This window comes from Cyanistes caeruleus, chromosome Z (assembly GCF_971803275.1).
Source record: "Cyanistes caeruleus chromosome Z, bCyaCae1.hap1.1, whole genome shotgun sequence".
Classification (NCBI taxonomy): domain Eukaryota; kingdom Metazoa; phylum Chordata; class Aves; order Passeriformes; family Paridae; genus Cyanistes; species Cyanistes caeruleus.
Window position 1 is genome coordinate 46,789,968 of NC_141732.1, and position 17,480 is coordinate 46,807,447.

The 17,480-nt window shown below is 38.2% G+C and overlaps 1 protein-coding gene and 1 long non-coding RNA gene across 10 annotated transcripts in view; both read left to right on the forward strand.

The window, feature by feature from the left end:
* Window positions 1-5,612, forward strand: part of PRUNE2 (prune homolog 2 with BCH domain) — a 132,137-nt gene extending 126,525 nt beyond the window's left edge. For 5 of the 9 annotated variants that reach the window (XM_023943469.2, XM_086869263.1, XM_086869262.1 and 2 more), the window contains one exon: window positions 2,658-5,612. In XM_023943469.2, the coding sequence (XP_023799237.2) occupies window positions 2,658-2,679 (22 nt within the window). In that variant the 3' untranslated portion in view covers window positions 2,680-5,612. Of the gene's footprint in view, window positions 1-475; window positions 524-2,657 lie in introns of all 9 variants that reach the window. The other 4 variants (XM_086869259.1, XM_023943467.2, XM_023943468.2 and 1 more) reach the window with 1 other exon arrangement.
* A 5,819-nt stretch (window positions 5,613-11,431) lies between these two features.
* LOC147648421 (uncharacterized) lies at window positions 11,432-15,392 on the forward strand. The gene is made up of 2 exons (XR_015280464.1): window positions 11,432-11,520; window positions 12,072-15,392. It is a non-coding gene; the product is annotated as an uncharacterized LOC147648421 (long non-coding RNA).
* The last annotated feature ends 2,088 nt before the right edge of the window (window positions 15,393-17,480 follow it).

The window sequence follows — 17,480 nt, forward strand, 5'->3', positions numbered from 1 at the left end:
ACCTGATGCCACCTGACTATTTTGTTAAACAAAAAGGCTTACCCAGCCTTGAAATACAACTTCTGTCCCTTTTGTTCAGCATTTTCAAATGCATTGTATATGTGACAATGAGTGGAAGAAAGCTGCTTTCTTGTTACTCCATTTAAAATAGTAGAGGCTGCAGTGTAGCAAGTGAAAGGGGAACAAAATATTCATATGAGGCACCACTGATTATTGTTACTGTTGGATGTATGAGATCACTGTAGTGCATTTCCCTACCCCAACTTAAAGAAATAGCTTTAAAATTTGTTACTCAGACTAATGTGTGTTGTGGGCACGAAGATCCCTACATTCCTAAAAACAACATTTGTGTGTTCGTACTGTCAAAGATACTCACTACAGTTAGTTATTACATCCCCAAATTCGATGTCATATTTTAAAAGAGTAAGAAATCAACACAGAAAAAATGTTTACTTATCTTTTTCCTTGTATCCAGAACTAGCTGCCTCTCAAATGATCCAGAAATGGCTTCAGTGGAGCAGGAGTAAGAATTTATGCCTAATACTGTCATTACATTTTAACATTATTTTACAACCATGTTGCTAGGAACTGAGGCTGGGCAGACTCCTTAAAACTTTTTTGAGAAGTAAATGGCAATATTCAGGAACAACATGTACAAGCAGACAAAGCATTGACACTTTATTATATTTATATTTTATATACTTTATATATGTGTTATATACTGAAGATTTATTATATTTGTGTTGCATTGGGAATGTGTTTGAAGTGTCCTTAACCATTTCCAAGCAGAGAGAGAGATAATTGTTAGCCTGAGAATATTCAGGTTAAATTATATTAAAAACAGATAGAAAAAGTGCAGCATGATCACAGTGAAGATGGTTCCATGCATTATGTTCAATTTCAAGCTTGCCACCCTCATTCAAAGATTAAAAAGTCTTATATTTTACTTTGTTTTCTGGGCCATGCTCTTAACATGTGCCTTCTCTTTGCTTTTCTGCTTCTCAGCTTCTTTCATAATTATTTTCCTGATTAAGTCTCAAACATCTTTATGCCTTTTCCTTTCAAAGATGGACTTGTTCACTTGGAAATGGGGATGTGTCAGTCCTCTAGTATGCTGTTGCTCTGCCTGATCCCGTAACTGAAGCATGCAGGTGGAAAACCCTGCCCTGCTGCTCTTCCTGTTCCTGAGTGAGAGTGCTTGTAGGTGTGGTGTGTCACAGGAGCGCTGAGTTTGTTGCTAGAACAGCACGTCAGGAGAGCCAGGCGTTGCGGTGTGTAGAAATACACTGGTGTCTCACACTGTAGGGGAAATACTATATAGTAAACCTCAATCCTCAGCAAAAAGATTCCATCAAGAACATGAGTGTTAATAAACAGGCAGATAATTAGAAGTGTGTGTAGCAAAAAGTTGTATAAATAAATTGAAGCTTTGGTTTTCACAGTGCTGTAGTAAGCTGTTGCACTGTCATACCTCATACACAGGTTGGAACCATAAGATAAATTCCTGATCCAGTTGACATTATATCTCATCTTTTTTTTTTTCTTAGACACTATGTTTTTCCATAGTAAGTCAATATGAGAACCATTTTTCAAAGTATGAGAACCAAAAATGACATGTTAAAGGCTGTGCATGATTTTGACCTTTTGTGGCTTGAACAACTTTTCTGTTTTTCTTGAAAGATAAGCTGGGCAGCAAAATGAGAAGAGAAGTTACATTTATGCTAAATAAATATATATTTAAGGCCAGATTAATGTTAATTCATGCCATTTATTTTCTCTGCATAAATATGAATCTCTTTTCAGAAGTAGCAATAATTTTCCTGTGATCATATCCCTTATTTTTTGTTATTTGTTCAGGAAATAGCATCCTATGTAAATCCCCTCACTCTGAGAACAGCAGTTTTACAGACTCTTTTTCTGTATGCTTTCTGTTGGAACACCTCTGGAGTCTGCCCAGCACTTAGTTTGCTTCTGTTGTTTTTCATTCTGTTTCAAAGGTTTCAGTCTATTGTCATGCTTCCTGTTCTATTTTGGTCAATTCCTTGCATTTCTTCATGACTTTAAAGGAAATATTGTGAAGTAATTCCTAGTAGAAGAATAATTGTGTAACAGTTCATAAATATTATGAATTATTATGAATATTCTGAACGAATAATATGAAATATAATTATGAGGAAATTTAAAATGATGTATTCTTTAAGGAAGATCGTATCTTGAGGCAACATTTATGAAGACAACTTCTTCCTCTAAAGAATACCTCTGAAGTGCTCCATGGCATATGCTTTGCACTAAATAGCAAAACTGTACACTTAGGAACATTTTTAGGGGTACCCATTCCTGCCACACTGTTATGTCATTCCACCAGTGGATCTTCCTCCAACTGATTTACTTCAGATTGGAATTGCTGAAAAAGTAGTTGTTGATTTCAATAAAATAGTAACAGCACTTACTAAGGTGTGCACTTTCATAGATGTAGCTAGGATTTGTGTAAGTTATTTCAGACTACTGCATTGAAGTAAATGGGAGATAAGGATACTCAGATACTTTGTGAGAGCTCAGGATTGGGGAAATAATTAGCCATGTTATTTTAGTGTTTTCAGAGCGCTCATTAATTCGTTGTTGTTGTTGTTCTTTGTCATTTTGTCTTTACTAAATAGCATCGACATGACCCTGAAATAAGAAGCATCATTGCCAGGCATTTGAAGAAGAGGGTTCACATGGATTTTCATCACCCAGACAATCACAACCATGCTGTACAATAAGTGATTTGATCAATTGTGTTTGGTTTATAAGTTTCCCCTGTCATTCAGAAGTTCAAGAAGACCAAAAAGGCCGGTCCTATTTGCCATGGAAACAGCAGAATTTTGAGGCCTGGTTATTTTTGTTGTTTTCAGGAACAGTTTTCATTAGGAGAAGTATACCATCTAGCATTGGTTTCTATGTGTGTGTGCCATTTCTGTTTAAAAGGATACCGTTTTGCCAACAGTGTGCCTCATGAATAGGTCAATGAGGATGGGGATTTTTTCATTTTTGTCTTCAGCATAGTAATGTTTATGCATAGCTGAACACAATAGTTAGTTGTTACAGTAAGTGTTAGTTTGCTTGTGTCACAGAGCAGCAGCAACTTTATTGTTTAAAAATAATTCTAGAAATCATGCAGGACTTTCTTGAATTTGACAGGCCATTAGGCTTTGGGCAGCCTGTCCTAGTGAAAGGTGTGCCTGCACAAGGCAAAAGGGCTGGAACTAGATGATTCTTAAGAGCCCTTCTTAAGGGCTCAAAGTAATCATGCTTCGAGGAATCTGTGTTCCTTGCTGTCTGAAAACTCTTTTCGTCTTCATTAAATGACTTTTTTATTTAGTCAGAGAAAAGTGTGATATGCTAAAAGATAATAATTAGTCTCGTTAGACTTCCCAGAGGATGAATGAAATTAATTTTATTTTAATAATTCAGTTTAGTATATTTATTTTAGGCATAATTTTCTAGAAGCAGCTAATCCCATAAATGACCTTCATGTATTCTAAAACCCTTGAAGCATTAATTTATTGTTGCTTTCCAAGTCTTTTTCTTCCAGAACACTTTCTTTTTTTACAGTTATGAGTCTTAAAGTGACATCCTGTCTCCAATTGTAAAGGCTATTAATTCTCTGAATATGAATCAGATATTATTTCCTACTAGGAGCTGAAAACTGGGAGTCATACTCATTTGTTAGGAATATTTGTTAAAATCTTGCTCCAGATGTTTCTATTAGATAAGAAAGTCTTTTCTATTTATTGTCTGTGTCACAGAACACACCAGTAAAAACACAAAAAGGAAAAAACTTAAGTGCTGGTTGTTTCCTGCTGTCCTATTTATTGGCACAAAAGATACTTCAGTAAGTCCTGCTCCTTACTGGGACATGGCTTCAGTTTCTCAGATCATGCTTTTTCAGGAGTGTGCAAATTAATTATCGAGTGATTTCTGTTTGTCTGCTTTAAACAGACAAGTCAAGAATATGACAAATGTTTTCTCTTACCCTAATTAATACACATATGCACTTTCCACACCTGCTGACTCACCTGACTTTTGGAAGTCCTAATGGAAATCTTATGATTACATACTCTCTGAAATACTCTTTTTTTCACAAGATTCTTGTATGCGCTAGAATTACACCTGTGGATTCATTACTTTGTAAAGAAATCCTTAGACATAACAATTCAAGACAAGTTGCACCTTTTTAGTAACGTCTAACTCTAGCCCTGCTTTCAGTTCAGAATTATTAATTAAAGGGAACAAAACAAAATATTTCTTGGGGCATAAAGTTTAAGCACTGGCAGTAAAGCATGAGCCTTCATTTTTTTGAGCATGAAGTTCTATTCTGTCCTTCATTTAAAAGGTTTTTGTTCTGTGGTTTGCACATTTCCTACTCTGTCAGTTTCTGTCTTGTGTTTGCAAGGTAGTCTGCAAGCAGTGAAGCAAGCATCTATCACTGTGTTCACAGTTCTTCAGCTGCTGTAAAGAAGACTGACATAATTGTCAGAAAGGCAAAAGAATGCTTTCTTATTGGCCAGCATGAAAACCAGAATACGTGCCCTCTGCAGTCTTTGCTGGTATCTCTGTCTTACTTGCTAGTCTGCTGTACCACATCTTTTCTCTCAGTTCCTGTAAATTGTCACAGAGATTCTGTGAAATCCTGCTGACCATTGTTGCTGCTCTGTGACCTTGTCCTAAACGTGGGTCTGGTAGTTTCCACCTTTTCTCAGATATTTGAATCCTGGCTTGTGTCTGCCTTATAAAAGTGCTGTCACTTAGTATATTGGGGATAATGTTTTATGTACAGATAAATATTTGTATTGACTTACAGATGCTAATTAAGCTTCATTAAGATCTAAACTATTAAAAGCATTGAGTAGCATGAAGTTGCATCTTTTGTAGACCTGTAGTTTAAGCCTCCTAGGACAAGCCATGTGACTTGTGTTATGCAATAGATGAGAGAAGTTTCCACTAGAAGAGAAGTTTACCACAAAGCAGATGTTCAGTGCAAATCTTCAATCACTATTTGAGACCTAAGTGGGGTATAAGATATTGGTGATTTTAGTGTTGGACGTCAGCTCAGAGTTGAATTTAATTCTACTTGCTTTGTGTGAAATTACTAAGTAGCAAAGTTATGAATTTAATGTGATTAATATGGGTAAAATAACAGTGGCAACCTAAGATGAAAGGAATTTAAGCCAGATGTCACATTAAAACAAAATGGGGCACTGATGTGATAGTTTAAAAATGACTGCAGGATCAAAGTATGGTTATCTTTGCTTATTAATATATTTTGAAACATTTTTTAATGCAATGATATGGCAAATCTATGTTATACTAACAATAACAAACCATTATTGCTAAATCAGTAGTTTGTTGAAAGAGAAACATAGTACATATAATTGCACAAATATAAGCTTTTATATATGGATTTTTTCTACTGTGTGTCAGAATGCTCAGATGAAATATAAATTAGTAGTTGCAATTTTTTTTTGTTAAAATACCTATGCTGACTTAAATTATAGATTAAGCAATACAAGAATATCTAATAGCATTGTATGGATATATATACCTATGAATCTAAATAAAGAATTGCAACGTACCACTGGTCATATTTCCTTTCAGCTCCAAATTGTGGGGTTTTTTTATTCTCTGTGTGCATGGGAACACTTGATTGGTTCAGATCAGTTCTTTGCATAGTTAAACATTTTTTGTTTTCCTTTGCATTCCCTGTCTATTCTTCCAAAAACTGAAATGAACTCAATTTTGCATCTCATTGTATCATTCCCCATCTCCATGTATTAAAATCCTGGCTTTTGTTCCTGAAAGAAAGCAGAAGGAACTCTTTAAATTTCTTTCTAATTTGTGTCCATGCCATTGTGTAAAGATCAAATGCACATAGTCCATCTCATATGTCAGAAAGGCAAAAGCTGTGGGGCAGGTGGACATTGACTGTGAAACCACCCTGAGCACGTTAGCAACCTGACTGACTTCAGTGAGGGAAGGGGTCAGAGCTGGTGGACATGCAGTCCTCTCACCAGCCTGGTGCATTGTGCCCACAGGCTAGTCTACATCTGTGCCAAATGGGCCAATTTATACTACCCCTACTTTAAGTAAACCTGGCTGATTTTTGGAGCTATCCTGAGCATTGTCCAGTGAGGCACCAAATATGAGATTAAAGGTGATTCTTAATTGCCACTCACCTGCAAGCAGGTCTCTGAGTGCTTCTAGACCTTTTTAGAGTCAAAGAAGTTGGATTAAACAAAACTTTCATGCTTGTTGAAAATAGGTTACTTGACTGATAAGTTTGGAGATTTATCAGATGTTTGCTAAATTATGAGTTTGAGTGTTAGAAGTCACTCAAACTATTATTTCATACTAGTTTGAACTCAATTTCATACTAGTGGAACTAGTGGGGATAAATGACAGATCAGATTGTGTTAGCTGTGCAGCCATATTTATTTATTTCTAGAAACAAGAAGGGTGTCCCTGTATTGCCTGGCACAAATTAAACCAATTGAACAAGAATCAGGAGATTAGCAGTTTTACTTCTCATTCACTGTCCCTTTCCTCCAGTCATGCAACCCTTCTGGCACTCTGTTCCCATTGCAAAATACAGTTACCATGCAGGAAATAATTTCTCAGAATGACCAGAGAGTAGCACTGTGAAGTTAAATACTGTTTGCACTGTTATGACTTAGTTATGTAGTCCTTCCTTGAAAAAAGGTAAACCACTACAAAATACAAACTCTCCTCCCAAATAATTACTTTGCAAAGGTACCGCAGTCTCTTTAAAAATTATGTTTAAAATTTGTGTTTGAAAATTATGCTTGGTTCTTAGACTTACTTTTCCTAGGAACATTCAGTCATTTCAGAAGAAGTGGTCACTTACTGCTCCCACAGTGTGAATTCTCCAGCAGTCCTGGTGACTCTGGTTTGTCCATTCAGCCCAAGCAGTAGAATTGACTGGGCTGTGCTCTGCCAAATTTGAGGACCTAAAAGGAACTACAGCCTCAAACTCATAACATTTTTTTATTCCTTGTTGTTTTCTTGTATATGAGATAAGTATGTTAAATGTTGCTTTGTGGAAGTAAGGCAGAACCTCTCTCAAGACTTTTGGTGCATGACAGTACATTTGAAAGTGCAGACTGCTGTAGGCTTTTTTATGTATCTGCTGGTTGATCCTGTAGCAATTGTTATTTTTAAGGAAAAAAACCCACATGACTGATTTTACAAGCACACTTGCAATCTCTTTTTTTTTTTTTTTTTTTAATTTTGGAAAATCCAGTGTCTTGGTCTTTTATATAAAACAGGAATCCAAAAGCAAAATTGCCTTTTTTTCTTCTTAATGAAACTATTATTACTAGAAAAAAATCAATTTTGTATGCTAATATGTGCATATACTTGCATTGTTAGCAGGGTCTTCGTTGGCTTCAAAGGATGAAGGTTTTGGTCTTGAAACCAGAATTATGTTAGGTGTGGGAACACACTGTCCTATGTCACCACTATAGTGCATCATATTTGGATTGTAAAGACAGAAGAAATGTCATTTCAAGCAAATACCACGTTACAAACAAGTAGTTTGAATGCAGCACAGCACTATTTCTGGATGATTTTTAAATGCCTTGAGGCAATAGACCAATAGACCCATGTGCCTGTCCTAACACAACACTAGTCACCTATGAACAGTCTTAGGAGTAAATACTGACTGCAAAGAATGAGGTTTCTGTTGTGTTTGAGTTGACCAGCTGTGACCTCTGTGGGGGGCTGCTGCAGAAAAAAAAAAAGTTCAGTGTTTCTCATGCACTATCTAGTCTGTCAGAAAAACTTGAACTCTAAGCTTTTCAGGCTACACTGTTCAAAGGAATTAAATTTATTCCTTTATTTCACTTCTCAGTACTGTCTATGTAGCCAAGTCAAAATTTACTGCTAAAATATAATCAGTTGAAAGAAAATTCAAATCTGCTGTGTCAAAACCTTATCTCCTTGCCTCTTTGCAGCAAGCAAAGCAGCCTCCAGCAGTGGCAGGAGAGTAATCCACAGAGTACTTCCCATGCTGTTCCCTGAGGCCTGGCATGTAAAGCAGACTCTCTGAATGAAAATGAAGTGCTGGCTTTCTAGCACAGACCTGTGTTAAGCCATCAAGACTACAAAACCTCATCTCTGCCTTCATCCCTTTGAAGTATGAATAACATTGTCTTAAACAGTCAGCTGAAAGAACACAGAGAATATTAATGTGAAATTTGGCCTTTATGTAAAGTAAAATGCAAGAATAAGGAGCACTGCTAAAATCATCAGTCAGAGAAAGGAAAACTAGGGGAGGGAAGGACAGGTCAGGGAAATAACTGGGGGAGGGTAGAGTTACAGGCATCTTCCTGCTTGAGAATCCAGCCTCCTTCCAAATTCTGATTCTCCTTGGGGAAACCTGAAGCATAGCAGGCCTGTTTGCCTGGAGCCATTACTTAAAAGAAGCACAAGTGAGCTCTGTTTCAAATGTTCTTTTCCCCCCTTATTTAAAGAAATTATGGAATCCCTGGAGATAAGTGGCTTAATCTGGTGTTCACTCAGTGTAGAGTAAAACCCACTCAGCCCTTGTGTAGACAGCACAGAGGAGAAAGCTGAAGAAACAGGAAATGTTGCATAAATTTAGAAAAAGAAATTTTGCACATTTCTTAGTGATTTGAACAGAATAAGCATGAGTCAGAAGACGTCATAAGTGTGAATTAGGAAACAAATTAAATATAGAAAGGAAAGAGCAAGAAGCAATAGAGGAGTATATGGAATATGGTGCTTCATAGTGGAAAATAGCTGGAGGAGAGAAATGACAGAATAGGAGATGAACTGTACCAAGGAGGAAAAATGGAGACCAGAAATGCAATGTAAAATGAAAAAAACCCAAACTTTTCGCCTCAGGAGAGGGTTCTTGTATAACTTGGCAGATCAATAGCAGTGCTCGGAGGAGAAGCTGCCATCTCCTGAAGGTGTCACAGTGGTATATGGTGGCATACATTTATACAGGCCTCAAATACCTATTCTATATCTATATATAAAAAGGCATCAAATTATCTATTGGCTCACTTCCTACTGCATTACCACTGGAACAGGAAAGAATATCAGTATGGTGAAAAAAGCGAATTGAACACTGCAGATTTTGGGATCAAGCAGCAAAATTAGTGAGACCTTGCTGATCCACTAATGATACTCCTTAAGCAGAAGAGTTGGCTTTGGTGGAGTTCCATCACTGATATATGATAGTCACTGAACAGCTAAACCCAGAACATGGTTCACCAGTAAGGTTACATTATCCAGGTGTTCACTGTATTTCCCAGGTGGTAAGATTTGCAGATAATGACTGCTGCTGTTTGCTGTGGAATGGATTTTCTTTGGAAAATTTTCTTTTAAAATAGAACTTTGTTTAGTTTTCAGTAATTGGAGATTTGGAGTCTCTGTTCTGACTGGTAGGCTATGACACTCAGTAACTGTGAGAAGTTCACAGCTCCTGTTAGATGGGGAGCTTTCTGCTTTTCTTACCATCTCACAGATGCTGTCCTGCCACAGACACTCATTTGCTCACTCCACACAGCTGGAATTGGAAGGGTAAAAGTCTTTTCATCCCCAGCTGTGTGCTGAGCATGATGCTTTATGCTCAGGTTGTGATATCTCTTTGATCAGCTGGGTTCAACTGTTCTGACTGTTTCCACTCCCGACTCCTTGTGCATGCCCAGTTGCTGTTGGATCGGGTGGAGGAGCAGAAAATGGCTTGACTCTATTGTAAGCTTAGCAATAATTACAAAAAAATTTACTGAGAGAGTGGTGAGGCACTGGAACAGGTTTCCCAGAGAAGTTGTGGATGCCCCTCCCCTGGTTAAGGCCAGAATGGATGGGGCTTTGAGCACCCTCATCTACTAGAAGGTGTGCCTGTCCATGGCAGGTGGTTTGGAACTAGATGATCTTTAAATTCCTTTCCAACTCAGGCCATTCTATGATTCTGTGATTTGTTTGCTGTCATTGTCATTTTGGCAACAAATCCAAAACAGAACCATACAAGCTACTATGAAGAAAGGTAATTTGTAACCCAGCCAAAACCAGTACACCAGATCAGGCTGCTCTTAATAAACATTACTTTGTCCTGCTAAATAAAAAATACGTGAGGCTGGTTATGTGAACCCACAGAAACAATGTTGTCACCAGTTTTGTTAACTTACTTGCCAGATCTAGCAAGTCTTGGGGTGGGGGTGGAGAAAAAAAGCACTCTTGTGCTAAATCAGACAGGGACAAAATAGGGTAATGGGGTAAACCCCCCTCAGAATTTCCCTTCTGAGGCTGCCTAGACATCCTTCTCATTTTCCACTGTGATTTCAGCTGCTTCACTTTCTGCAAAGCTGGTTTTCTATTTTCCTCTCATGTGACAAGAAACAGCTTAGGAAAAGGAGTAGGATGAGAGCAAGAGTGGACTTTTTTTGTGAATGCTGAATAGAAACCACAAGAGACAATCTTTTGCATCCCTAATAGCTTACTCTGGACTTTTTACTCTCTGGTTTGTTTAGCCTGGTAAGTAGTTGTTGTTATTATTATTAATAATAATAATAATTTATTATTATTAACTACTACTGCTACTAATCCATATTAGGTGTTTTTATTTTCCTGTTGCCGTTCACCAGCACTTCTTCCATTTATAAGCTTCCTGACTTTATGCCATCTTCAAATGAATAATTTGAATGGCTTCGTTTTCCATGTTTCTAATTCAAACAGCTCTATTTTAAGTGCTGTCCCTTGAAGTAGGAATGTGGTGCAGTGGGAATCTTGAGGAAGCACAAGAAGTTTTCTCAGAATCTTTAGTGACCTGAAGTTCAGAGACGGTGAAACAGAGTGATGACAACTCTCTTGACTTGAAAAGATAGGTGTATGCTAAGGAAGGTAGGAGCCTTCCTTGAAATGGAAAATGTAAACCTCTCCCTCTGAATTATTATAATTTTGAAATTAAAGGGCTCTCAGGAAAAGACATGGGAGTAGGAATAACAGTTCTTTACTATGTATAAATAAAAAAAATGCAAACAACTACTACTTAATAGGAAAATTAAAATAAAATACAGTAGTACAAAAACCACTGTCAGAGTCAGAATACAACCTGACACCCTGTTAGTCAGGATGTTGTTAGCAGTCTGATTAAATGGCTGCAGCCCTCCTGGAGTGACAGATGTGGTTCTGTTGAAGCAGTGATCCTGTAGAAGGGTTAATTTTCCTCTGAAGGTCCAGTGATGGTATAGAACAGTCTGGTCTTCCTCTGGGAATCCAGTGGAAAAAGGAATGTGGTGTTCTAGTCTCAGATTATATCCAGGCAGGAATGCTTGGCTCCTCCCCATGGGTGGAGCATCTCCCAATGGGATGATGTAATTTTATCAGCCACACAGTGAGACTCACTGGCCCATTAACAGGAGATATCCCCCTGGAGGGAGGATGGGTTGTGGAAGAGATAAAGAACAGTGCCACACCTGGTTTTAACAGATGGTAATGGAATCCACACTTTCACTTACATCTTGCACTGCAACCTAAGACAACAACTCACCTAGGTAGACAGGTGTGATATGATGTGTTTCAGTAGGCTCATATTAATAAATATATAGCATATGTATAGCTGCATAAATTTTTGAGCAAAGCCAGAGTTGAACAGGGTTACATTGCATTCAAGCTTTTATGTTGCAGTCAAGCTTTGAAAGATCTGCATCTGTTGCTCTGCTGCCTATTGGGATGCTGGATGTTAAGTTAGCTGTCCCAGGGATACAACCATTTTTATGCCCAACAGAATAAATCTATGAATTTCTTCAGGTACACTACAAAAATACAGAGTCTGTGGTTCTTTTAGTTTTAGCTTTGTCTCAGTGATGGTTCACAATCTGGTAACACAACATCTCACTGCTACTCGTTTTGGTTTTTTTTAAGTGAGTATACACATACTCACTTATTAGTGTGAGTTGTAGAAAGATTTTATAAATTCAGGGGGAAGAAAAAGCTTTGGAGGGTCTGCCTATTTTTGTTAATTTGCACTTCCATACATCCAGATCTGAAGTCCATGAAGTGCCCATATGGTTCCAGCACCTGCTCCTTTCCAGTGGAGAAGCACGAAGGCCACTCAGTTTCTGCAAGTGCTCCCGTGATAGGCATCCTCCTGTCATCGAGGCCACAAGGATCCTACCCTATATACTGGCAACTGCTTTAACCAGCTTGATTTATCATTCCACTGATCCTTGTGGTGTACATGGAGGAGCAGATGTGTGACAGCCCTTCATATTTATTGGTGAAGACTAAGAGAGATGTGCAAGTGTATACGAGAAAAACTATTGAGTTATGTTGGGCTGCTTTCACCTAGGATTTTGCTTTTGTAAATTATTAAGCTTGCTGAGTGGCTGGACATTCTGTCTTCATTAAAGAAACACAAATAAGGAAGTCAACACAGGTTCTATTAGGCAGCTGACAACATGTGATAAAAAAAGAAAGAGCAAACAAGTCTAATTGCTTCATAAAAAAAAGAGGCAAACCTAAAAACATTTTAATGTATGTAGAAAACTACAGGTTATTTAAACATCATAATATGAATATTGCTATGTGTAACTTGGAAAATCTGTGGGTCTCCGGTGGGTTTTTTAATATCTAATAAGCTCTATCCAAGAAGTTGAACAAACTTTGCACATCCTTTTGAACATGCAGATGTTACAAGGTGCCTGTTTTGTGCCTCTGCTTGGGAAATACAAGTGTTTGAATGTAGTGGTCATCAACTGCTGCAGTCACCAGCAGAGGGATTCATCTGAGGGACATTTCTGTCAGCTGCGCCAAGGTCACTCAAGAGTTAGAAACTGGGTGCACATGGCAAGTCAGAAGTAAACATTAGTCATTTGGTGATCCAGGTTGACAAGCTGAGATTTTTCTGAGTATATTAACAAGAAAAGTGAAAACCTGACCATGTCTGTTTTTTGGTAGCTTCTTCTTGTAGAGCTAGTTTGAAAGTAAATACATGTCTAAAGCATGGGTTTTTTTCCTGTTCTTAAGAATTCTCCCTCGAGCCTCTGCAATGGCTCAGAAGGACAGAAGCCTAACTTACTCTGCTCACAGCTTGTGGCAGCAAATGCCTTTCCCTCACCACTGGTTATCGTAAACCAGGCTTGGGTGATTCCTGCTTCCCAAGATAGCCTGCAGAGAGGCTGTTGTTTAGAGTGAACATTTTATCTGGGCAGCTCTTTACCAGCTGCCAGGTTCACTCCTGCCTGTGGCTGTGCACTGTCCTGCTGCTGCTGTCCCACTGCACACCCTTCCCCCTCCAGCTCTCTGCCTTCTGGATTAGCCTTCTTCCTCTTCTTGCATTTCTGAGACTGTATGCAATGGGTTGCAACTATTTGCATAGGTAAAATAACAGCCTAGGGCCAGTACACTTGCAGCTACGTTCTCTGGCTTTTCTATTAACAATGTAATAGTCTGTCCTAACTGCTGTGAAGTCTGGGAAAAACTGTTTTACCTATTATTGCAGTGCTCCTTAAGGAGAAAACTACTACTAGATAGAAACTAGTTCTGGACTAGTCTGGATGACACAAATAGTCTATTACCTAGTAAAAAATATTATTGCTAGACTAAATTATGAGGCTTTCTTACACACCTTCATTTGAGGCATTACCCAGTATCGATAAAACTAGATGTAGCTCAGGCAAGAGTTATAATAAAAGTAACCAAACTCCTCTAAGTGTGCAGTTTTTCTGAACTGTGTTTCTGCCTGGGACAAGCAGGTCATTATGAGGTGGGGAAAATGTAGTAAGTAACAAATGAGTGGTAGCTACTGGCAACAGTGTTGAATTCAGACTATTTGGCTCAATTTCTACAGGTTATAACTCCCCCAGGAAAAGTCTGGTTGAAGGTTTTTCTGCCCTTCCCCAGTGAGACCTTTTTCAGTTTCAGAAGTCTCAGGTCTCAATACTGGCTATGTAGTTTTCCAGTTATTCTACATATTACCTTCACTTTTACTTCCTTACTCTTTCTATTAAATATCCATTAATGTTTATTTTTACTTCTGTTTCTGGGGAGAGGAATGTTTGGGGAAGTAGATCCCCAAACCCACTGGCAGTATTCAGCCTGTGAAGACCTCAGTGTTTAATAAGCATTAGGAGTATTACTCTTAAAAAAATCTTTGATAAGTAGGTCTGTAGCTATTCTAGTGCCATAACAAATGGAATAGCACAGCTTAAGCCAAGACCTTAAAAATGTTCTGAAATGAAATGACTGAACGAAAATCTTACAAGACTGTACAAACTAGAAAGCCTGCCCCCTTGCCTTGGTCTTGGACTTTCAGGAGGATGGATTCCCCTTCCTCTTTTCCTTAAGGCAGCATTTTAACAACGTGGGAGAAAGAGTTCAGTTAAAAAGTAAAGCCAAGGAATGGAAAGATGCAATAAAAAAACTTGAAATTTTTGTCAGCAATATGCTTTAGTGCATTTATAAGCAGCTGTGCCTCCCTTTGACGATCACCAACACTACACTGTGTTCCATTGCTTACACTTCCAAGGTATTGAATTAGGTAACACAATACTCTGCTTAGCACCAAGTTAAATGTAGTCTGGACAAACAAACATCCTGTATTTCAAATTGCCTACTAATCTGAAAACTTATTTTGACATTTTTTAAGAAGAGATTGCTTAACTGGAACACTGAACTCAGACTCTTAGCTAAAAGGTGAATCATATTGTTATTTTTATGTTTTCTATCTAGTCCTACTTCAGTCCCCTAACAATTGACTCTTTTTTATTTTCCTTTTTTTTTTTTTTTTTAATAATGCTCTATTTCAAAGGCAGGAGGAGCCAGCCATCTGTTATTATTGTTAGTAGAAGAGCTAACATACTATAAAGTGTTCTGTTAGCATTTCTACTACTGGTAGGTGGGGAGTACCTGATAAGTAGTAGAAGTTAGTATGTGTATACTCATCTTGACAAAAACTTTCCAGAATGAGTCAATGCAACTGTGTGCAACTAAAAACAACCTCTCCCATTTCCTAAAATGTGAACACTTGTATTGGTGAGCAGAAGTTCTTTTTATGAATGCTAGGATGAAGCTTTGGTTCATGTATTAAGTTTACTACATCTGGAGTTCTGCTTCTTTCTTTTTTGTGACTTTGACCAAATAACAAATTTAATTTAATTTGTAGGCACACTGGTCATAACTTCAATACTGATGGAGTGGTCAGCTAACATCTTTTGAAGGTTAAATGTATCTGCATGGATTTTAGTGTATAATTTTTACAAAGTAACAGTGTGTACTTTTGTTCTTTGCTGTAAATGGGGTAACATCAGTACTGTGAAAACAGAATTTAACAGTCCAGTCTGGGGTTTCTTTGCATTCATAGATGATTTGTTTTCTAAGTACTAACTAGTGTAAGATGGGACATGCAGAGAGAAGATGCCATGTGTTGGCAAAGTACTGATATCCTCACATTGTGATGAACTATAAATTTGCTTTTAGCAATCAGCAATATTTTGAAAGGTGAGTGCATTGGCTTGGAGGTTGTGGCAGGAGGGAGAGCCCACTGACTGCTGCTGCTCACTAGCACAAAGGCAACCTCAGCTGGCTTACTTATCTCAGTACCTGCCTACAGACATTCTTGGTATACAGACATTTTCACACCTTAGCTGGTTTTCTCTTCAGCGACTTCCTGCCTTCTGTTTGCTGTTCTGCTCATCAAAAAAAGTAGCTCTTCAAGCTGGCAGATATAATTACCTTTTAAATCCTTTTTCATTGTGCTCTCACCAAATCAATATACAGTATTAATCACACACTAGCTAAGGCTTTTATTTCAGAACAGTAGTAACTACTACTAAATGAGAGAGTTCAGTTCTGCTGAGAGTGCCTGACACTAATTTGGCTGGGTATCAGTTTCACCCACTGCAGTCTCAAGCTGAGAATAAAAGCCTCTTTCACTCAGATGGTCTTACTTATTAGCCTCTTAAAAGTTTCCAAGGGTATGTGCTCAGAACTTTTCAACAGAACTGTTATTTTTCTGCAGTTTCACTCTTGTTCACATTCATTTAGACAAGAGGAAAGTCTGTGTCATTTTAGTCAGTCCTGTGTAATTGCTTTGCTTTGAATCCTCATTTCCAGATTGAACAGAAGTGACTTTAGGATCATGTCATAGTGAGCTGAGACACCCTTTACATCAGTGTATTCCCTTTGGATGCATGAAGTGAGCTGTCTGGGCTAGTCTCAGACTTGGGAGAGACAAGGTATTTACAAATGTTAGACATATTTAAAAGGAGAGATGCAAAAACTGACCTATTCCATGAAAACAGACAAACAATAATGAGAACTCACTCAATGGGATAAGCATTTCCTGAGGGCTGCCCATGCTAATTCAGGCAGCTCACTTTAAAGTCAGTGGCTGTTTTTCATCCTGAAGGGTTTGGACATAGAGGACTTGTGTTCCACTAAAACCAGAGCAGAAAGTTGGGAAAGTGTTATTTCTTGCATCCAAACAGTACTGCCTATTAGATTGGCTCTCCTGTTTCCTTGAAGGGTTCACAATCACAGCCTGTGGCAGATGTTTGTGAGTGATGCTGTGCCCTGAACAGCCTAGCATAACATGGTGCTCTGTGTAAGTACAGACAGGCGGGATGCCAAAATTATTAAAAAGGATACAATTGCTGCCCATCTTGCTACCCTGCTATGACTTAATCACTTAATCACTGGGAAATAGTACATAATAAACACGTATTTTTTCCTCCAGACAATTACAGTTCATACAATTACATTTGAGAATAGACCTGACAAAACAATGGGCAGCCTATGGCTTAAACATAGAAGTAAAATCTAGGTATCCGGAAAAGCTTCTGCAAAAACACAGGTCTAATTTTTTAAAAATCTTGAAGAAAAAAAGAAAATAAAATTTTCATATTGTGTCACAAAAACTTCAATGAACCCCATGTGTCAGCAAGCAAACAAGAACTGGGACAGTTCATGACACATTCTCATCCTTGAAGGGCACCATGACTGCCTCTTTTTTAAGATAATAAAGTTGTGTCAGAAATAGTTGTCATTTGCTATAAACAAGTGTATTTAAAATCACTACTGTAGTATATTATGTTGTGCATAATTAATTTTAAAGCCTATTTGCAGCTTGCTGAATGATGCCTGCATTACTCTAAGCTTACTTAAATAGCATTTTGTTTCACATTTAGGTTCAGTTCTGTTCCTCTCTGGGCACCCCAAGAGCTGAGCTCTGCTGTGGTCTATGATTTCCTTCTTGTTGCTGGCATCACCAGGGCTACTGCCCTTCTCTGGTGCTGTGTTGCTGCCCCTGCTGAGGGTGGAGTGGGAAGAGACGTGACAGTGGCAGCAGCTGTGGAAGCAGTGGCAGTAGAAGTGCTGGGTTGAGCCTCAGAGCAAGCAGCAAGCATGGCCCTGCAGCTTTCTGGACAGCTGGAGAGGGTTAGATAACCAGG